We start from the raw sequence: 23,215 nt of genomic DNA on the forward strand, positions 1-23,215 counted from the left end.
CACAGATATTTCTCTCTTGCGCCCTGGCTCAAGGACCTTGGCTTAAGCGCCTACCCTCGCTCTCTGGAATGAGCCTAATACACACATTTCAAGAGTGTATCGGACCAGCTAGCCGTATCGGTAAACGCGCAGCTATTCAGCATGACCATGCTGAGGGTCGTGGGTTCGAATCCCGCTGGTTGAGGATCCTTTCGTAAAGGAAATTTTCTCGACTTCCCAGGGCATAGAGTATCTTCGTACTTGCCACACGATATACACATGCAAAAATGGTCAATCGGCAAAGAAAGCTCTCAGTTAATAACTATGGAAGTGCTCATAAGAACACTAATCTGAGAAGCAGGCTTTGTCCCAGTTGGGACGTAACGCCAGAAAGAAGAAGATCGGAACAAGCTCTCCAAATTATTCTTGCTAAATATCAAACAAATACTCTGGTGACTTCCTATTTCTATCTATCGTTTACGCCAATCGATCAGCTTTAAGTTAATAACTTCTTCTAGAGCTAAGACTGTTCATTTTTAACCCAACTATGATTTGTTTTTTTCCCGAACAGCACTACTAGTGACGGCCGTTTTTGAATCGATGTTCCGAAAATCGATTTTTTCGTTCCGAATAATCGATTTTTTGAATCGATGTTAGGAGCACTTAAAATCGAGTGAATCGATTTTCTTCATTCGATTTTTTGTTCCGATTCAAAAGAATGAAATTGTTTAAAATGTTTTAACTAAAAACCTAATTTTGAATCAGACTTGAATTGTTTGATAAATAATTTTTAATCTTCAACGTAATTCAATTGAAGGAATTCAAAAAACCATATAAAATTGCTTTTGGTCTTATGTTTTTGTAAATTTTCATATCCGCTTGCAAATCGAATCGATTCAAAAACATCGATTCAAATGATTCGATTAAATCGGTGAATCGATTCGATATATTAAATTTGAATCGATTTAGTAACATCGATGTTCGGGTCAAATTTGCCCAACGCTAAGCACTACACAACATTTGGATGTCACTTCCACGAGCCGAGTCAAAGTAAACCTTTTTAATGAACTCATGAAAATATCAGTAGTTAAATTTTTCACTCCTTATTATTACTCCATACAATGTTCATGAAATTCTTGAAGAATTCCTCGCAGTATGAAAAAATCTTTGGATGAAATTCCCGGTCAATTCATGGCGTAAGAAAAACCTTAGGAATACCAAAAATAGTCGGTCGGTTTCTTATGAAGAATGTTTCTAAAAGTTTCTTGAGAAGTACTAGTAGAAATTTATCTATTTTTTCTAGCCAACGGATCTGCAAGAAGCAATGGTCAACAATTTCCACGACATTTCCTTAAAAAATTCTTGAATAAAATTTATTATATCACTATAAAATCTAGCTTGCCACCGCTTAAACAAAACAACTTAAGTTTGTTATTATTATTACTGGTCGAATCAGTCCAGAAACAGAACTTTGCGGTATTTTCAAGTAAAATTAGGGCAAATATTAGGGCGGCTCAAAATTTAAAAATGTTTGAGAATCGAATCTCCCATATGTTTTTCACCATCCTTACCATAAAAGTAGTTTTCTGTGAAATTTTCAGCTTTCTAGGTGGTGATGTAAAGGTGGTCCAAAGAAAATGTAGGTTTATATGGAAATTACTATGCAGAAATTTTGAGATATGTTGCAAACACGCTAGTACTGTAATGCAAGTACAAACTTATTATCGCATAGTAAAAACTCATTCTTCAAACCATAAAAAAATACTTTTAAATCATCACTTAGAAAGCATAAAATTTCACAGAATACTATTTTTATGGTAAGGATGGTAAGGAGCATATGGGAGATTGGATTCTCAAACATTTTAAAAATTTGAAACGCCCTATTGCACATCCTTCAAAGTACTGGGAACGGATCTGGTAAAGCAATTAGAACACACGCCTGTCACGCCTAGGACCAGGGATTGAATCCCATCCCCCAGATGGTCACTTATGATGTAAAAGCAGTCCTCCCATGAACAGAACCGATGTGCAACATTGGTTTGAACCTTGCTACCTGTGTTAAACCGCAAACGCGCTTCGTCTCTGTACCAGTGTTTCAAATCGAACCCGGTACATGTTTACTTCGGTTCAAACTTGGGCTCAAATAATGGCGCAAAGCAGGCAGACAGGGAACGGTTGAAATCCACGCGGATAAGTGTCTACGATTATATATGGAACTTTTGGTTCAAATCGCGAGACCCTTGAGGCTTGAATAAATGTTTTATTTAAGCAGATCAACTAAGATCAATACTTTGAAAAACATTTAGCGGTAACTTTATAAAAAAACAAGGATTTTACTGTATTATACTTAAAGTGACCAGACGTCCCGGATTATCCGGGACAAAACAATTTTTAACTTGACAGTACAATACTTTTTATTTCAATTTACTTAGTATATAGTCAATGTCTTAGATTAGATATGAATGTTAATTGTACATCAAATATTAGCAGCGCTGATGATATCTGACAAGCGTCCCGATTTTTTTCCGGGACACATCTGGTCATATTCTTATACTACTAGACATGATAAGTAGAAATTGCTAAGCGTGGGTATCAACTGTTTTCTGTCTGTCATCGTTCTGTGCCTCGGATGCAATCGAAGATTTGCACCAAAATTGCAACTGAGGTACAAATGGACCGGTTTTCGAACCGGCGGTTGAACCGAAGTTCACTTTACACATTTTTGGGTTTAGCTTCTGGTTCGAGCATTTCGGTTTGCACACGAGAACAGAGTGCAAGGAGAATTCTAAACCGCCTGAACTAACGTGTTCGGTGTTCGTTGGGGAAGACTGCGTAAAAGTTATAGTGAGGCTTCCTTCGGAAGGGAAGTAAAGCCGTTGGTCTAGAGATGAACTAACACAGGGCTAAACAGCTCGTTAATTAATATAGAAAAAAAATCCTTCAAAGTGCTAAGTTTCATACAAAAATGTTGTTATGGAGGTTTGTCGCCCCTCTGATGGAAAACCTGGCTACTCTCATGGTCACGCGTCAGCAACGCGGACTACCATGTTGACCACAGCATCCAATATCTGCGTCGAAACTTAGATCGAGATAGGCAACTACCGCTGATTCGCTGCTGGGATGGATGGCATTCATGGCCCGGGCAGACCTCACAGTATCCTCCATTCCCGAGAAGCGTGGCATGAACGGAATTCCGCCCACTAAAGAGCACCGAATGCTCCCTTTGTCCGCCATTGCCAATTGTTCACCTGTGAACAATGTAACGCACGCCGAAAGCCAACGCGCGTCCAACCCGAAAATTACTTCCCAGAAGTCGGCTCATCAGATGCCTCCTTTAGCTTAAGTGGTAAAGTGTTCGAGCAAAGTCATGCAGAAGATGTTTGTGTTCGATTCCCAGTCGGTTCAGCATATTTTCTTAATGGAAATTGTCTCGACTTCCCTGGGCATAGTGTATCGTCGTACCTGCCACACGATATACGAATGTTGGAATGGCAACAGTGGCAAGAAAGCTCCAAGTTGACAACTGTGGAAGTGTTCTTAGAATACTGGCTATGAGGCTAATACTCTGTTCCAGTGGGGATGTAATGCCAAGAAGAAGTCAGCTCAGCTTATCCGATCCCGTGGCGACGAAAAACATGTATAACATGCTATGTAACATTTCTTTCAGCAGCATCCATCGCAGTGTTGTTAAACGCTAGCTGCCAGCTAGGGGTCTATTTCCGGAGCAAATTAGGCCTCGGACCAAAATGCAGCAAATTGGATTGTTGGTGGTCATCATAGATCAGCCTCTCGGATTTCGGTGGCTTTAATCGACCTTTCTACAAGTGGCTCGCGCTGCAAGGCGTTAATTAGCTAATACACAGGCGGTTACGGTAGTTTATAGTTATCAAATGATTTCAAGTTTTAGATGGCACCAACTTGAGGTAATCTGATTTTTTCAATTTAAAGATGATATAATTCTTCCTCTTCTTGGCATTACGTCCTCACTGGGACAGAACCTGCTTCTCAGCTTAGTGTTCTTATGAGCGCTTTCACAGTTATTAACTGAAAGCTTTCTTTGCCAAAGTTGCCATTTTCGCAGTCGTATATCGTATAGCAGGTAAGACGATACTCTATGCCTAGGGAAGTCAAGGAAATTTCGATTACGAAAAGATCCTGCACTTACCGGGATTCGAACCCAGACACCTTCTGCATAGCTTTGCTTTGTACGCAACTAGGGTTGTCACATCTATTACGGTTCAAACCAGCCGACGTTTAAAAAACCTGAAGTTCGTAGACACAAAAGTCAATTGGGACAAATTGAGATGTAAAATTGTGAAAAATAGTAGAATCGTTCTGGTGGGCTTCGATCCCATGACTCCCAATACGGTAGACTGGGTGCGTTAACCAACGACGCCACAGAATTACTAGAGAATACTTACACATTGAAGATGCTACTGATCCTGCGGGCGGTCAATCATGTTCATGCTCATTAGAGTGATGCAAATTTTGAAATGTTGGCTCCCCTATGCTTAAACGATTTATATTATGGTAAATAGCATCCTCCCAAAGTTTGAAATGATTCGGAAGAAATTTGACTGTGCACAAGCCATTTGAAGTTTACATGGAGATTACTATGGAAAACGCCAACTTTTTGTGTTCAGGCCTCTATCTCTTCGACAAAATATGTTATGGAAAAGTGAACAACCTCTGCTCATGTGAAATCCTTTCAGCTACAACTTTGCTGAAGACCACATTTTGATAGGACTTAGAGATAAATTGCTATTCTTAATCAAAAACTTGGTTTGCATCTTGCATGCTTAACAAACTGCTCGGCAGGCAACAGTGCACAACAGTGTATATTTAGCAAAGTTGTAGCATATTTTAATACAAAAAACTTTGTAGAACAAACTTTTTCTCTATCTATTATACTTTCTGAGATAATTGACTTTTTATATGAAAAAAATGAAGAAAATCATTTCTTCACTCATAAGTCATTGATTTACAAATCTTAGCAGTCTACTAAGTTCTACAAAGTGTTTGGTACTATTATATTCTACAACTTTGGTAAATATACCACAGTTGTATTTCTTCTCGTTTTCTTATTGTCTTCTTCTTCTTCTTCCTGGCGTAACGTCCCAAAAAAGATTTCAATATAAAATCATGCCGTATTAAAAGTCATAAATGGTAATATGTTGCAAGAGTTGAGAGGCATTCAATTTATTTATCTTGAGTCTTTGATTTATGTATAGCAGTAATTATTACAGTAGTTAAAGTCGTATTGACATCAGTCATAGTAACCATGTCAAAATTGTTATGCGAGTTATTTGGCCTGTAATACGGCATGATTTTAAATTAATATCTCCTACAATAAAACAACCAGAAGCAATACATCTGTGGTATATTAACCAAAATTGTAGAATATAATAGTACCAAAAACTTTGTAGAACATAGTAGGCTGCTAAAGTTTGTAAGTACATGACTTATGAGTGAAAAAATGATTTTCTTCATTTGTTTTATATAAAAAGTCAATTATCTCAGAAAGTATAAGAGATAGAGAAAAAGTTTGTTCTACAAAGTTTTTTGTATTAAAATATGCTACAACTTTGCTGAATATACCAACTTGCTATCTATTAACATGAAAAAGTTTGCGTATAAGACACTATTGCGATTAGTGCAGAAAAAAATCTCTTTCGTACGAATTGTAGTACAACTAATTTCGAGACACTTCTGGAGAGCAACCTATACTCTAAAACCACAAAATGACGTCGAAAAGTTCATGTCCGCGTAAACTTGCTATCTGGACCACTGTGCAGTGGTGCTCCTGGCGGGTAGAATAGATCAAAGTAATCCAGGCTACTATGTTCTACAGTAAAACAGCAGTGTTGCTCTGAAAGTAATTGAATGATCATCTCAGCATGATTTAGACTTTGTTATCAAGAATAACAAATTATCCTTACGTCCCATCAAAATGTGGTCCTCTGTAAAGTTGTAGCTGGGAAGATTTCACATGAGTTGAGTTTGTTCACTTTTCCATAAATTATTAGTACGAGCAGTTAGAGGACTGCTTTGCCTTTTCCATAGTAATTTCCATATAAACTTCAAATGGCCTATGCACAACCAAATCACTTCAAATTTTGGGAGAATGATTTTTATCATAATTGACACCGTTTAAGCATAGGGGAGCAAAAATTTCAAAATTTGCATCAGTCTAATGCTCATGCTTATGCTATATAAAAGGTTTTTTTTCTATCTTTATAAACGACATTTTTAGCCCTGGGCTAGTTCATCTTGGGACCAACAGCTTTACTTCCCTTCCGAAGGAAGTCGTCACTGAACTTTTTAGTGACTATCTCGGGGATGGGATTCGATTCCAGGTCCTCGGTGTGAGAGGCGTGTGTTCTAACCACTACACCAGGTCCGTCCCCTATATAAACTGTCTCTATCCACTTATTAACAGAAAATCGAAACTTTGTCTTAAGAACAAGCTTTTGATCTTCAAACAAACTTTCAGGCCAGCTATGGTCTCTTTGGTAAAGTACTAATGAATTACATAAAATAATTAATGTTGAAGCATTGAAACAAGTGTCGAATAAAATTATTGATAATTGTAGACAAAAATCATTACAATCTTCTATTGCTGCGATAAATGCGTTATATATTTAGGTTAAAATAGGTTTTATTATTGTAATGCTATTTTTTTGCTCTTACAAGTAGCTGAATTCAAATGTAAAATAGCTTGCCCCATTCAGACAACATGGCCTAAAAATACTTGTTGCTAAAGTTAATCTTAGAGTTGCCCAAGTTGTCCTTCACCTTATTTATGAAGATGTTGCTCTTGTTAATTTTAGTAGGATTCTGTCAATCATCATTCCATACATTCTACTCAAATCCATTTGAGAGATTCTTTATGAAATGCTTCCTGGGACCTGGGACTTCCTGAGACTAGAAATTTATCATTTTTTCTCTGAAATTCCTCCAAAAATGACTCCAGCTGCAATTATTTCGGATATTTTGTGTTCAACAATATCACCAGAAGTTTTATATATTTGACTCGCCAATGGAAAAAAACCAATGCATATAATAAACCAAAAGAATATATTTCCTGAAAGTACAATTCATACATTAAACACATTCCTACTTCCACCGATTGCTTATCAACATTATCAACTGACTTTCCTATTGAAAATTGTTCCTTGTGACCCATCCCAGGTTCTGTTTTTAATATCTTTGAATTTTGAATAATAAAGAGAGTTCGACATATTCGATCACGTTTTCCACTGAGATTTCCTACAAGCATGCCCTAAGCAGGGACTGACCATGTATTTTTATTTAAATAAATTCTTATAATTTCTCAAGAAATCCTTCCAGAAATATGCATAGAATAATTTTTCGATGTTTCATAACAAATTTCTCCAGAGTTGTATTCTGGGATTCCCTCTGGAAGCTACCAAGAAACCTTAGTTTGTTAAAATTCTTCTTATAGATTCCCTATCATTTTTTTTGCAGGCATTTTCTCCCGGTTGCTTTGAGGATTTAATCCTCAAACTAATTCAAAAAGAATCCTATAGCAATTCAAGCGAAGAAAAATAAAAGGGCATTCTTTTCCAAGGTTTTTTTAATAGCTCCTAAAGAAAATTATCCAAAAACTTGACTTGAAGTTCCTATTCAGGTATGTCTTGGTACAAAATGACCAGAAAACTCCTAGCAGCTCAAACTTCAAACTCCAGTGCATTAATAAATCTCGAATTTGACAACACACATCACTTTGTAAATATTATGTAAATAAGTCATCTGTATACATACTCCCCGATGTACTGAAGATCCGCGGTTTCGACATCGTAGGAGGTGTGCTGGACAGGTTCGATGGTGCGAACATTTAGAGGTAATCATACCATCTACTAGAGCTGCGGCAACACACGTGAGCTGGGAAGAGCTTTTATAGTGATGGGTGATATGCAGAGGCGCGTGATCGGGTGGTGGCCGATCAACGAACGAATGTGCAAGTTGAGGCTCAAAGGCCGGTTCTTCAACTTCAGCATCATAAACGTGCATAGCCCTCATTCCGGAAGCACTGATGATGACAAGGACGCATTTTACGCGCAGCTCGAACGCGAGTACGACCGCTGCCCAAGCCACGACGTCAAGATCATCATAGGAGACTTAAACGCTCAGGTTGGCCAGAAGGAGGAGTTCAGACCGACGATTGGAAAGTTCAGCGCCCACCGGCTGACGAACGAGAACGGCCTACGACTAATAGATTTTGCCGCCTCCAAGAACATGGCCATTCGCAGCACCTACTTCCAGCACAGCCTCCCGTATCGATACACCTGGAGATCACCACTGCAGACGGAATCACAAATCGACCACGTTTGGATCGATGGACGGCACTTCTCCGATATTACCGACGTCAGAACCTATCGTGGCGCTAACATTGACTCCGACCACTACCTGTTGATGGTGAAACTGCGAAAAAAACTATCCGTCATTAACAATGTACGGTATCGACGCCCGCCTCGGTATAACCTAGCGCGACTGGCCCAACCGAACGTCGCTGCCGCATACGCGCAGCGTCTCGAGGTAGCGTTGCTGGAAGAGGGCGAGCTTGATGAAGCCCCTCTTGAGGACTGCTGGAGCAACATGAAGGCAGCCATCAACAACGCAGCCGAGAGCATCGTCAGGTACGTGGAAAGGAGGACATGTGACGATTTGTTTTCAAACATAGGCGTTTCTTTCGATTTGTACTGGTTTCATTATTATTGGAAATAATTAAGCTTATATTTTCAAAGAGATTTTAACCTTCTTTAAATCATCGGCAGTTCTTTGTAGTTATACCGATACAACAATTATTTGCATTACACTTGCTTAAAATTTATAAGAATAGAGATTTTTCCTTCTTTTGATCATATGCTGTTCTTTCATGTTTGAATATTTTTCATAGTTATTGGAATCAAGTGTAAGTAAAGAGTTTTATTGAAAACATATAATTTTCAACACAAGGGATGATGTGATATCATTCTCCACCAATATTAATATTACAAAGGGTTAACTTAATTCTGCACCGTTTATTGCATATATCAGTAAACCGGACGAGTCGGAAAATACTTACATCAAATAAGCTCACTGTTTCACAGTTGTGAAGAAGACACCAAACTTGTGGTTGCTAAAAATTAAATAATTTACTAAGTACTATCAGAATGATTGAAGCAAACTGATGCTACAGAAGGACAGATAAGTCGTAAACCGTTACAGTAACTGTTTAAAGCTGAATGACTACAAATGCAATGCGAAAACCTATGCTGGCAGCTATTTCCGCTAGTAAAGAAGTAAAAAATTACTTACATCTAGGATGTTCCTCTAAACTGTTCTTTGATATTCAGCTTTGAATTAATTACAAAATGCATGGTAATTGTACTTCACTATTTTTTCAAATTCGGCCAAATGGCATTCGGCCAAATGACCCTTTCGGCCAAATGGCGTTCGGCCAAATGGCATTCGGCCAAACGGCGTTCGGCCAAATGACCCGGAACCCTTTTGTCTCACTCTAACAATTATCATCAAAACTTTGTGGGAGCAAATCTCGAGTTTTAGTGAACCGATGGAGCTGAAAATTTATTGGGTTGTGCACTACATATATAGAATCATAGTGATACATTTTTCACGTCGATATATGGAGTGGTTCTTGGGATTTGCTTTTTCAAATGGATAGGGTGATTATGATGACGTCCCGTGCGGCCTTAACAATTGGATGAAAACTCTATAAGGTTTTATTGTAACATCCTTGAAATTTTTTCGAATTACCTAAAGGATTCTTATCGGAATCATTACATGATTCAGGTAGTAATGTGCATTTATTCTGCTGGATAACTATCAATATTCACCTGTTAGTATTTTAAATTTTTAATGTGTTGATAAAAAACACATATATTGATTTTGCTTAGGTAAAAGCAATCATTCTAATCAGAATAGACTATAATTTTCATAAAACATAAGCATTTTAGGTTTTTATTTTCCACCCGTTCAATAACGTTTTTGCCTTATTTGTGCTACGTTAACTCAACTTTCAATATCACGTAATACCTTTCTATCGTATGAGTCAATAAATAATATCATTGATGCCAATAGACTCATCTATAGTGACTTTAACTATTCGCTGCATTAGTACTTGCCAACAATCCAACTACATAATAAATTAGCCGCTAGCTTTAAAAACATAATTGGTTCGGTACTTCAACAAGTGGTCTACCTACTCGATACCACACTCATCATTTTTTTAAGGTTTGCTTCTCGCTTTTGATGCCCCTTCAAACTGTGCCAATTGTTTAATCATTAATGGATCGGAAGCAGATCTTTCCTAGCCCTGTGGACAAGTGCACTATACTGAAGGGTGAATGTCCAAAAATTGGAAATGTTCTCCAGTTTGCCGATCGCAAACAGCATTTCTTGCAAACTCCTTACAACATAAGAATGAAACCCCTGAGGGAGAGGTTTCGACCCATCAGTGGCGTAATGTGACGAAAAAGAAGACCCCAATTAATCGGAACATCATGAGGTTCATTCAAATATTACGTAACGCAAAATATGAAAATTTAAGACCCCCACCCTCCCCCACGTAACAGCTTTCGTATGGAAAATTTTAAATTTTTGTATGGACCGTAACACCATATAAGACCCCCTCATTCCCCCTGTTGCGATATGTAATATTTGAACGATCCCATGTATGGATCTTCCTCTGATGGATGCTGCTGTGTTTCTTCCTCACCACCAGGGAAGTACGCAACATAGCTCGCTGGTCATCTTCGCCATGATCGACGGACACGTAACACGCCGTCGTGAATTGAGCCCCAAATTGTGCGGTGCCATTATATAAACATGTTGTGATGAGTCGTGAAAAATTACAATTCATCATCTCTAAACCGAAAGGAAGCACCGAAAATCCGATCGATGAGGCAACATCACCGGGCAAAGCTTGGTGCGTGCGGTTCCGATGCATAAGGAGAGCAATTTGCTTCCCGCCACATATTTTCCATCTGGAAAGATCTCTCTGCTGGATAATGTTCGGGTCCGATGTGTTGCGCTGAAATCTATATCCGTTTTTCTTTCTCTTGTCTCCACAGGTGGAACATCGAGCAGCTCGGGGAGATATGGTCATCGACAATCGTCACTAGCTTTAACACCGGAGGAAGAACCACTCGACTCATATCCCGTAAGTGTGCGAGGGGAATTAATCGAATTGTACTTAATATGATTTCTAGTGGACTTGCGAATAAGTACTTTTTTTAAATTCGTGGAAATTCTACTGTTGAAGGGCTTTCAAGTTTATTTTAACCTTCAACGTTTATAGATTGTTTAAATCAATTACGTTGAAATTTCAATTTACACAAAAATTTCGATGGTACAACCATTGAAGATCAAAATTAATTTAGGTGCGAAGTTTAAAAATATGTAGCTGTTTTGAGTATTAGCACCAACAAAACATTTAATTTTTTTCTGGAGATGACGTTAGGCCGAATGGATGTTTTGCCAAATGAAATAAGAACAGCTTATCATTGAAACATGGGAAAATCCATATGAAAATATTATTTGCATATTTCCAAAGAATTTTGTGGGATGAGATAAAGTGAAGCTAGGGTAAACGCGCAGCTTTTCAGTAAGACCAAGGGTTGAGGGTCCAAATCCCACTTAATTGCTATTGAGGGATAATGAAGTATCGATTTCGATGAAATTCTTGTTTTTTTCCTCAAAAACATCTGCATGAATAAATTTTGACGGCATTGGTGGTCTAATGGCTACCGTTTCTACTTCATAAGCAGAAGGTCATAAGTTCAATCTAATGCCCGTTTCTTGCACTTTGTAGTTGTATCTTTCACTTGCTTCTATCCTGCACTCTGAATCTGTCGCAGTCAATTCGTTCATAGCAATCGCTAGAACAAGAGATGGTCAAAACCCGTTTCCCTACGATTTCCCTAAATTCTTCGACCAAAATAGCACGTCTTTTCTTACGCCTGACACATAGGAAGTCTGCTAACTAAAAGCAAGACTCTCTGCCATAAAATTACCAACGATGGGGTTTTCAACCGGACTATTTTTGTTAGATTCTACATATCGAACTATGGAAAACCCCAAGGAGTTTCGTATGATGGACCAGTGGTGTAGCAAGGAAGGGCTCTGAAAGAGTCGATTTTGTACGAATATAATATTATTGAGTCAATCGAAAATTCGCCAAAAAAATTTTTCTCTGTACTTACTTGATACTTGATGGGCAACAAATACTTGCTATTGCGTTGAATCTACGCCGAATGAAGAAGCCTTCTCCATTGGACCTGGTCCTGGGCCAATCGCTTCCAGTCGCCCTGAACGTTAAGCGACGCTAAATCCTCCTCAACTGCAAAAAGCCATCTGGTGCGCGGACTTCCACGGAGACGACGGCCTCTCCCTGGTTCTCTGCTGAATATTAGTTTAGCTTGACGTTCCTCCGACATGCGAGCTACATGCCCAGCCCACCGCAACCTGCCGTGTTTTATACGCTTAACAATATCCATTTCATTATAGATTTGGTATAACTCGTGATTCATGCGACGCCGCCAGATGCCATTGTCCACTTTACCCCAAGTATTGTTCGCAGCACTTTACGTTCAAAGGCCCCAAAAGCTCTCCGGTTGCGTCGCTGGAGATTTTTTTTTCTGTTTTGGAGCGTCTTGCTGGGTAGTGCTTCGTGAAGCCTAAGCAGGAAAGTTCGGTTTTGCGTCGTCCGATAGATTTTGCTAACGGTTTCGCGCTTGTTTTTGTCGCCGGAGATTTTTTTTACGCGTATCGTTATTTTATACAATCCGATGACTCTGGAGGGATCGGTTTTGCTTTTACTGGCTATTGAGCAAAAATATTACTGCACAATCGACAAGCATTTTGCGAAAGACTATTTATACTATAAATAAACTATTGTTTTCTCTTTTGATTGGCATTCAAAAGATTAAATTGAGAACACTTAAACAACAAATGTTTATGGTCTATCGCCAGCTTTCTAGGCGAATTCTGACAATATACCTTCCCCAACCTCCAACTCCGTAGCACTTATGAGGGTGTCGCTGAGTCGGTGGCCTCTCATTAAGTAAGTGCTACATCAACATTTCCTTCCCCAATCTCAAGTTACGGTAAAGATTGGCGTGGCCGGGAATAGTGATATTCATGCTTTAAGTATTCTTGTTTATGATTTGAACAAGGTATACTCCCCTTCCTTGTTCCTGAAAGTAGTCAGAATGAGTTTATTAAAAAGAAACATGAATGTTGCTAGTATCCAATCTACGAAGTATACCGTAACTACGCTAACGCTAAAGACCCCAAAAGCTCTCCGGTTGACCTCTTTCAACGTCCAAGATTCATGGCCGTACAGAGCTACCGGAAGAATTAGAGTCTTGTACAACGCGAGTTTGGTCTTCGTCTGTAAGCTGCGGGACTTACGAAGTTTGGTTTTCGTCTGTAAACTGCGGGGTTACGAAGTCCGTAAAAAGGCCGACTCGCAGCTGCAATACGCCTTTCAAAAGCATTTGATCGCGTCTCGCATGTTAAACTTGTCAATAAGCTAACCACTCAGTTTTACTTCTCACGAGATGCATCAAATTTAGTGCGATCTTATTTATCTGGTCGAACTCAAATTGTAAATATTAATAATACAGCTTCACAACCAATTCTTATTCTTTCCGGAGTGCCTCAAGCGTCAATATTAGGACCTCTTCTTTTTTCAATATTTATTAACGATCTCCCATCCGTGTTACAATATTGCAACGTCCTCATGTTTGCCGATGACGTTCAGATATATTTAAGTTCTGCAGAACTTTCTGTTGCCTCGATGTCTGAACTAATAAATTTGGATCTAAAACGTCTGATTACTTGGTCACAGGCAAATTTTCTTCCTATAAATGCAGAAAAAAACAAAATTATGCTTATTTCAAGATCTAGATCGGAGCATGTCTTACCTAACATCTATTTGGGAGAAGATGTCATTGATTATGTGACGGAAGCCAATCTACTTGGTTTTGTCGTACAACAGAATCTTGAATGGGATTCTCATGTAAATTTCCAATGTAAGAAAATCTACATGGGCCTTTGCCAGCTTAGGTTACACAGCGTAACAAAAATGACATTTTTGCGTGTCTCAAGGATCGAATTATGTGTCTCTAGTAGATTTGGGGTTGCTGAATCTGGTGCCATACTCAGAAAAGTTCCAGCACGTCACAATTTTTAGCTACAGGTCGCCAAAGTTGTATGAAACACTGGTTTTATTTATGTTTACATGAAATTTAAAGTACAATTTATCAAACTTTTTTGGAATCTAATCCACCAAACATGCAAAATAGAACTTGAACTTTCATTTCAGACATAATTTGATTGAAATTGCGCGATTAAATTTCGATTAAACCGATTTTTTTAACATGCTTGCAGTCTCCATACAAATTTCTTCGTTTCTTCTATATGGCAAAATACAACAATTCTCTAAACCATCAAAAAATAACTTTTCCGTATCGAAAGTAATACAAACTTTGATGATAAGTATTGTTATACACATAAAGTTTGAATTCTGTGGCAAATTAAGCCAATATATTACCTTACAAGCTGGCAAACTTGCATGCAAGTTGGCTGAAATAGTCAATTTTTGCATTTTCAACAGTCAATATCTCAAAAACTAGACGTGCTATGATATTTCTGAAAACGGCAATGGACTCAGCAACCCTTAATTAAGTGAATAGCGGTATTTTGGTGCTGGAGACAAAAACGTGTTCCGCAGTGTTATCTTCGAGCATGCTTAAATTTGAAACAAAAATGCAGTTGTTCAATAGCCCTATTTTGCCTCATTTTATGTATGGGGCGGAACTTCTGTTAAATGCTTCGGCGAGGTCCTTGGATCGTTTGAGAGTAGCTCTCAATTGCTGTGTACGCTATGTATTCAATCTGAATGGTTACTCTAGAGTTAGCCATCTACAGGCACAGCTATTAGGTTGTCCTTTCTACGAGTTTGCTAAGCTTCGTTCCTGTTTGCTTTTAAATAAATTAGTTAGTAGATCTTCTCCAGCATATTTGTTTGAAAAGTTGAATCGCTTTCAAAGTGCAAGAACTCGTAACTTTCTTATTCCTAATTATAACACATCTCATTACGGTAACACCATATTTGTAAGAAGAATCGCTTACTGGAATCAGCTACCAAATGAATTAAAGATTGTTAATTCCGTGGATATTTTCCGGCGAGACTGTATTGCGTGGTTTAATAGGAGGATTTAGAATTTTTGTTAGTGTAATGTTTAAGTTTTTCTATAATTAAGTAGTTGATGAATTCTGATGGACTCAACTTATGTAGTAATTTAAAAAGGGCAGCCCTTACTCTACAGATTTATGAATCAATAAATAAATAAATAAAGTTTCAAGTTTCAAGTTTCAATTCGCGTTGTCTCACTTTTAAAAGGCACGTATGCCTCTTCCACGGCTCGGCGATCAATCCCGAGCATGTCGATATCGTCCGCAAAACCAAGGAGCATATACAAACGTGTGATAATAGTGCCATTCCTATGCACGCAAGCTCTCCTTATTGTTCCTTCTAGCGCTATGTTGAACAATAGGTTTGAACGTGCATCGCCCTGCTTCAATCCGTCTAAGGTTACGAAGGATGTTGAAATCTCATCCGCAACCCGTATACTTGATTTCGATCCTTCCAACGTTGCACGAATCAGTCTAATCAGTTTCGTTGGAAAACCATGTTCCATCATTATTTCCCACAAATCGTTTCTTTTCAACTCTTCAAGCGGTCTCAATCTGTTGAACAGAATACGTGACATTATTTTGTACGCCGAATTTAGAAGCGTTATTCCTCGGTAATTTGCGCTCTCCAATCTACGCCCTTTTTTGAAGAGAGGGCGAATGAGGCCATCCATCCAGCTAGCAGGCAGTTTTTCTTCCTCCCATATCCTTAGAAGTATATGGTGAATTATTCTATGCAGCTGCTCACTACCGTGCTTGAGAAGTTCGGCCGGGAGCTCAACCTTCCCAGCAGCCTTGTTGTTCCTCAGCTCTATAATCGCCTTCTTAACCTCATCTAGAGATGGAGGCTCCCCAGCTTGACCGTCATTGTCGATGTTCATTCTGTTCTCCGATGCTCTGTCGTTCCCTCCATTCAGTAACGTTTAGAAGTGCTCTTTCCACCTGGCAGCCACCATCGTTTAATCTGTCAGCAAATTACCTTCACGGTCGTTGCACATGACGGGAGACGGCGCTGACTTTCTCCGCACGCCATGGACAGTTTTATAGAATCGACGCATATCGTTCTGTTCCATACAGTTTTGCACCTCGGCTATCACGTTCTTATCAAACTCTTTTTTCTTCCTGCGATGGATTCGCTTTTCGGCCGATCTTGCTTCCCTATACCGCTCTCTATTCAGCCTGGTACCAGACACTACATCCGACGTCTGACCACGTTCTTCTCATCCCACGGGCACTCCTCATCGAACCATCCGCTTCTGGGGCGACTTCGAGCAGTACCTATCACTTCTCGCGCTGTTTCACTCACCACTCCATGGATTGCATCCCATGGATTTTCTCTGTATTTATTATAATAGTAATGGACAGACTTGACATTAATGTATGTTTATAATGTATTTTTATGCCATAGGCGTAACTAGCATGGAATATGGACACCAAAACAAATTTGGTTTTATTAGAATAGTATACCAAGAAGAATCCCATCCCGATTGCGCCTATGGGATAGAAAAATATATCTTAAATATACATTGATGTCAATTCAGTTCTCTACCATCACAATTAACACTAAAAAAAATTTTTTTTTTCATATTTTCAATAAGCTCAATTATATTATATGCTTACAAAATTGCCCCTTTTAGAGCCCCTCCTGGTTACACCACTGGTTCATCACCCGAAAGGCTATGGGGTTTTTCATATTTCGATATGTAGAATCTAACAAAAATAGTCCGGTTGAAAACCCCGTAAAACACTATCGTGACCTTCCCTTGTAAGAATTCCACATCTCCTTACAATTCCCCCAGAGATGGCAGAGATTGCTTCAGGAATCCTTCCAAGGATTTTCGCAGAATTCCTCCAAAAATTCGTCCTCGGATTCCACTTGAGATTCTGCAAGAAATTCGTTTAAAAAGAAATACCTTAAAAAGTTTCTCAAAGGATTCCTTTAGTTTTTCTCTCTATTATTCCTCAGGTAGTCTTCCAGATAATTCTCCAAAAATTCCTCCAGAGCTACATCCGGTTTTTATCCTAAGATTTCTACAGGAAATCCTCTAGAGATTCACCTAAAGCAAGATTTCTTCTAGTTTTTTTTTCAAGCTTTATTTACAAAGGTCCTTCAGTATAACCTCCATTGATTTCTCCACGGATTTCTCTCGTCTCTTCGTTAAAGGATTCATCCAAGTGTTCCTTCACAAATACCTTGAGTTTAAATTCTAATCCTCATGGAATGCTTCCTTAAATGTTTCCAGCAATGTCTCTGTCAGAGATTCCTCCTGAAATCCTGTGACGGCTTTCTCTAAGAATTCTTCAAAAACCTCTAGAAAATCATCGAATGATTCGGCAAGGAACTCCTTTAGGAATTCTTCTGTGAAGTCGTTCAACTATTCATTCAGGATTTTCTGTCTCCAAAGATTTTCAAGCCAACTGTTCAATCTGATGTTTGTACATGAAGTTTTTTATGTCATTCTCCATGAATTCACACAAAGTTTAATCCCAGTCATTCCTCCTGTCATTCATCGATACCTTCCTAATTTCTTCTTGAGATACTTTCAAAAATATTCCAGGAATTCCTCAATCTATCTCTCTCGGATTTCTCTAAGAGATTCGAACCAGGAGTTTTTCCAGTTATCCCTTATATAGTCGTTCCGAATTTCCCCCCGAGATTTCTTCAGAAATTCCTTTTGAAGTTCTTTCAGGATTTTGACCTGGTATTGTTCCAGACATTCTTCAAGAAATTCTTCCGATATTTTTTTCCTAGGGTATCTTCTGGCATACTCACAAGGATTTCTCGAGTAGTTACTCCTGAAACACAACTAGAGATGGCTGCGGTTATTGTGCCAGAGATATCTCCACATAATTCCACAGATAATAAACAATTTCCCAATGCTTCCATTCTTCCACCATTATAGCAAGCCTTTCCTTACACAGGCAGTTTGCTAACCAAAAGCAAGTCTCCCTGCAATAAAATCATCTTACCCCTACACTTTGTCTCATGAACTGGCATAGATGCAGGTTTTTTTTTTGTTCCATTTATAGTAGGGTACAAAAAAGCTTACCCTGTTGTTTGTTGGCGCGGTATGGGACTCACGTTAGGCGTGCTAAACCACTAAAAACTTGTCCTACTGCTCCTGTGCCTCGATCTCCCCCGGAACTACATCACGCAACTTTATCGGGGGAGGGCTGTACTCATGCACTTCGTCAGTCTCAGCCTCTAGCTATTCTGCTAGTTCGCTGTTGGAACTTAACCCCTCTACCGGCAGCTTCATTATATACCGCTAAAAAAATATTCAAATCGCAATAACTTTTTTGTTTCTCTATAGTTTTGCACCATTTTTTCACAAGCTCTCAAAAACTCTTCTAGTTTTAGAATATGTGTCAATATTGATCATTGATCATCTGGAACCGAAGATAGTCCCAAAGATTTTTTTAGCGTATTCAAGTATTCACTCCTCGGAATGACACATTAATGCGAGTATGTTGTGAAAAATGAAGTAATTTCGTGCAGCCGTCTCTAAGTAATAAGCCTTTGTGTGTCTGGTACCACACTGGCCAATAAAGATCTTGAAAACTCTAAAAAACCTCATATCGTAATTCTCATATTTCTCCAAGAATACTGAACCAATTTGTATATTTTTTTTTTCAAAGTAGCTCCTTATGGTACAAATTTTATTTTTTTGATTAATTGACCAAAAACAAAATGGCAGCCAAAGACATTTTATATGAAGAATGTCGGTCCCCCAAGGAACATCGGAATATTTTTAAAACTAGATCACCAATGATTGATATTGACACGGATTATCAAACTAGAAGAGTTTTTTGAGGTCTTGTGAAAAAATGGTGCAAAAATATCGAGAAACAAAAAAGTTATCGCGGTTTGAATATTTGTTTAGCGGTAAAAAATAAAGCTGCCGGTAGAAGGGTTAATGTCGTCAAAAACGCTGCTCATTACGACATTTTTACGGTGTCTCTGCGACTACTCATTTTGCCCAAATGGCGGTTTAAGATCTCGCCGGGGCTTTGGTCAGCTCTCCATGGGACGACACTTACTGTTCTTGGACTGTTCTCGCGTCGGAGCCCTGTTAAACTTCCACTGGACGCTCATGTGCACTTCGTTGCTCTACGACGACTCCTTCTTCGCTGCTGCCGTTCGAGTTCTCCAGGTTGACCAGTTGAATGCCGAGGTCGGTCCCGTGATTCCGGTTGGAGGATGTCTGGTTCACTGGCTACTTCCGATGCTTCTCGGCCTAGTCCCCGACGGTGGAGCTAGCCTACTCCGGCTACGCACTTCTTTATGCTTCGATACTGGCCGGTGGAGTGCCAAAGTCGGTCCATCGATTCCGGTTGGAGGATGGCTTCCAATTAACTGGCGCTCCGACGACTCAAGCCAGTTATACACTACGTACAACTCAGAGTAGTCCCCGGTGGTGGATCTATCCTACTCCGAAGAAGATTTCTCTGACGACGGAAGATCTCCCGAACCGATGCTATTCGGGCAGATGACGAGATCAGTCGTGCGAGTCCGGTGGAAGGAAGCTTACGGTTCACAGGCGCCCGACGAATATTTGCCGGTGCTGTTTCACGAATTACTCAGCTAGACCCCGGCGATGGACTCAGCCTACTCCGACTCGAAATTGGTCGGCCAAGTGCCAGGTCGTTCCTGCAATTCTGGTTGGAGAATGACTTCCGGTTTGCAGGCGCCCCGACGACTTATTACCGATACTACGCTACGCCCGCTCTACTCGATCTAGCTCCCGATGGAGGATCTAGCCTACTACGATCGCGGCCCGGAGCTCTCTGAACCGAGGGCAGTCGAATATATTCCGGTTATAAAAAAAAAATTTCTGGTTTGCGGTAGCCGCAGAGTTCTACCGCAGCTGTCAAAGTTCTACCGCAGGCTTCGAAATCGTTCTATCATTGAAGCAAACAATTCAATCATAGTATGCTTGAAAGAGAAAATGTTATGGAAAATAACAACAAACAACAATCATCAAGATGGTATCCAAGGTATCATTGAAGCCTACTGATGATTTACCAGTGGAAATCAGTGATGTGACAGCTCCGGTAGCTTTTTTTTGAACCGTAAAACGGAAAGTTTTCCCTAAAATTGCAATAACATACCCGGGTCTGAAAGTAGATTTGCAGAACTTTTCACAGATATTCTTCTTCTTCTTCTTTCTGGCGTTCTGCTTCTCAGATTAGTGTTCTTATGAGCACTTCCACAGTTATTAACTGAGAGCTTTCTTTGCCGATTGTCCATTTTTGCATGTGTATATCGTGTGACAGGTACGAAGATACTTCTATGCCCTGGGAATCGAGAAAATTTCCTTTACGAAAAGATCCTCGACCAGTGGGATTCGAACCCACGACCCTCAGCATGGTCATGCTGAATAGCTGCGCGTTTACCGCTACGGCTATCTGGGCCCCGTATTGTGTGTAGGTCTGCGGCAAAAGCCTCGCAACTGGCACTGTTGAACGCGTTCTTATTATCTATTGTTACCACTGCGCAGAATCAATTGCCTCTCCTGTTCTTCTTCGCGCACGCGATGACTGTCCGAATAGCATCCACCGTCGAAGACTTTTTACGAAAAACGAACTGCCTTTTCGACAATCCGTTCTCGCTTTCCAGCCTGCCGTGGATGGCCTTCTCCAGAAGTTTGCCAAGAGTATCCAGCAACCATATTGGTCTGTATGAAGCAGGATCTCCTGGTGGTTTTCCCGGTTTTGGCAGCAACACCAGCTTCTGCACCTTCTATCTGTCTGGGAAGCAGCTTTCCGCTAGACACTTTTGCAACGCTGTCCTTAATATGTCTGAGAACGCCCAGACTGCTGCCCTTAGCGTTACGTTAGGGACACCTTCTGGACTGGGAGCTTTGCTCAGCTTCAATCCTTTCGCAACCGTTATCAGCTCGGCGTTAGACACTTGGATACCGGAATTTTCACCATCTACTTCAGCGTACGGTCTCGGCGGCCACGTGGTAGGATCATGCGTCACATATCAGCTGGGGTAACTGGTAACTAACGATAAGCGTTGCCCCAGGGATTTGTCTCAGCTTCCCGGCAGTATTGTTTCTACTCCTTGTAGCAGTTCGTTTCTACTCGTCGCTATCTCCCGTTTGAACGCAGCTCTGGTCAGCCGGTAGGTCACTTTACGCTCTTCCATGCTGGCTCCAGACCTAGCTTTCTGCACGCGTCTTCTGGCTCTTAAGCAGGCTGCACGGAGGATGATGAGTCTGTCGCTCCACCAGTATGCAGGACGCCGCTGATTCCTTGGCACCAATTTTCTTGGCATAGTTTCGCCACACGGTCACGCCAACGCAGATGCAGGGGTATGTCTGGTCTACTGTGGGCTAGTTTTAAAAATGCTACATCAAATCCTCCTTCTTGCCATCATTGTTCTGCATTCTAACATGGTAGGACAATTGTTAACAGACGACCACCAGCACTTATATGTACACTGAGAGCGTCGGATAGTCCCAATAATTTATCTGAATGGTTCCTTGTGTAAGCGCAGCTGATCTGGCGATACTAGAGAGTAGCAACCACTGACGGCCAATCAAGCTCAAGCTCAAACTCTAAAACCAATTTTTACTAGGGTTAGACTGATGCTAAACATAAAGTTGATTACTCTAGAAATCTCTTTAGAGATTCTGCCAAGAATGCCTTCTGTTATTCCACTAGTAATTCCTCCAGAGAATTTCACTAGTTTCTCTTGATTGTTATTTCAGAGAAATGTCCAGAATTTAATTTCGGGATTTCCAGGAATAATTTGAGATATTTTTTGTAACACATCTAGAATTACTCCTGAAAGTTCCTTAAGGTATTGCACTTTGGATCTCTTAACGTGTTTAAGACAAAAAAAGTTGGACTCACTCCAGGGATTCTTTAAATAATCCTCTACAATTTCTATTAATCTTCACATTAAATAAATTCTCACTGATTTCCTACAGAGATTTGTTTATTATTTCTGAAAATCGAAAATAGGAATGGGAAATAAACAATAACACTCATTTTTTGGAGCATGGTGGTTTGAAAAGCACAACTCAAAACATGGTTACGCATCCTTTGATTTCATAAATGATCAGTAGACCAATGCTTTACATTAAGTTCAACCTAGTCATACAAATATCAAAGGGAAATTTATGTTGCATTTTGGCTCGTTATCTGTAGATCGTAGACTATAGACTCAATGTCCTATAGAAAAGGTCCGATTCTTACTATTTGTTTGATTGTATTAGTCATGAAAATGATGGAAACAAAACGATCAGCTGATCGTACCACAAGGCAGCTAAAAAATTGGTTTGCAGCTTATCACACATGACGTGAACTTCGACAACTTTGTGCACCTTCGGCTCGCCGGTCTAATGGCTACCGCTTCTACTTCATAAGCAGAAGGTCATGGGTTCAATCCCAGGCCCGTCCCTTTCCTCGTACTTTGTAGTTGTATCTTTCACTTGCTTCTATTTACCACTTTTAATATATCATAGTTGATGTATTTATCACAGTTCATAGCATTTTCTAGAACCCGAGACGGACCGAAATAAACCGTTTCCCTACGCTTCCATTCGTTCATCATTATAGCATGCCTTCTTTTACGCCTGATACATAGGCAACCTGCTAGCCAAACCAGCAAGCCTCTCTGCCATTAAAATTACCCCACGCTTTCACCCTCCCCGCATGAACTGGCGTTGACGCAGTGGTATATACGGTCGACCGTGGGAGCCAGTTGAATACATCATCAATTCCTTCCCCTTCCCCTCATTGGTCTGCATTCTGACGTGGCAGGCACCATTGTTGCCTAAAAATAGAAGATCTCCAACATTTATACACTGAGGGTGCCTGTAAATCCCAAGCAGTCATCTGGTTGGGTCTTTGTATAAGTGCAGCTGATCTGGCGATACTGGAGTAGCAACCACGGGCGGCCAATCAAGCTCAAGCTCAAGCTTCGGCTCGCCGAAGTTAGTGTCGCACAATTCAAAACTGAACTTATCACAAATACTAACTTGACGCTTCAACCAGG

The 23,215-nt window shown here is 39.9% G+C and overlaps 1 protein-coding gene across 10 annotated transcripts in view; it reads left to right on the forward strand.

The window, feature by feature from the left end:
• The window catches only part of LOC5577718 (high affinity cAMP-specific and IBMX-insensitive 3',5'-cyclic phosphodiesterase 8), a 730,891-nt gene that overhangs the window by 620,893 nt on the left and 86,783 nt on the right, over positions 1-23,215 (forward strand). For all 10 annotated transcript variants that reach the window (XM_021842486.1, XM_021842487.1, XM_021842485.1 and 7 more), the window contains one exon: positions 11,076-11,164. In XM_021842486.1, coding sequence (XP_021698178.1) covers positions 11,076-11,164 — 89 coding nt within the window. The remainder of the gene's footprint in view (positions 1-11,075; positions 11,165-23,215) is intronic.

Source organism: Aedes aegypti, chromosome 2, assembly GCF_002204515.2.
Source record: "Aedes aegypti strain LVP_AGWG chromosome 2, AaegL5.0 Primary Assembly, whole genome shotgun sequence".
Classification (NCBI taxonomy): domain Eukaryota; kingdom Metazoa; phylum Arthropoda; class Insecta; order Diptera; family Culicidae; genus Aedes; species Aedes aegypti.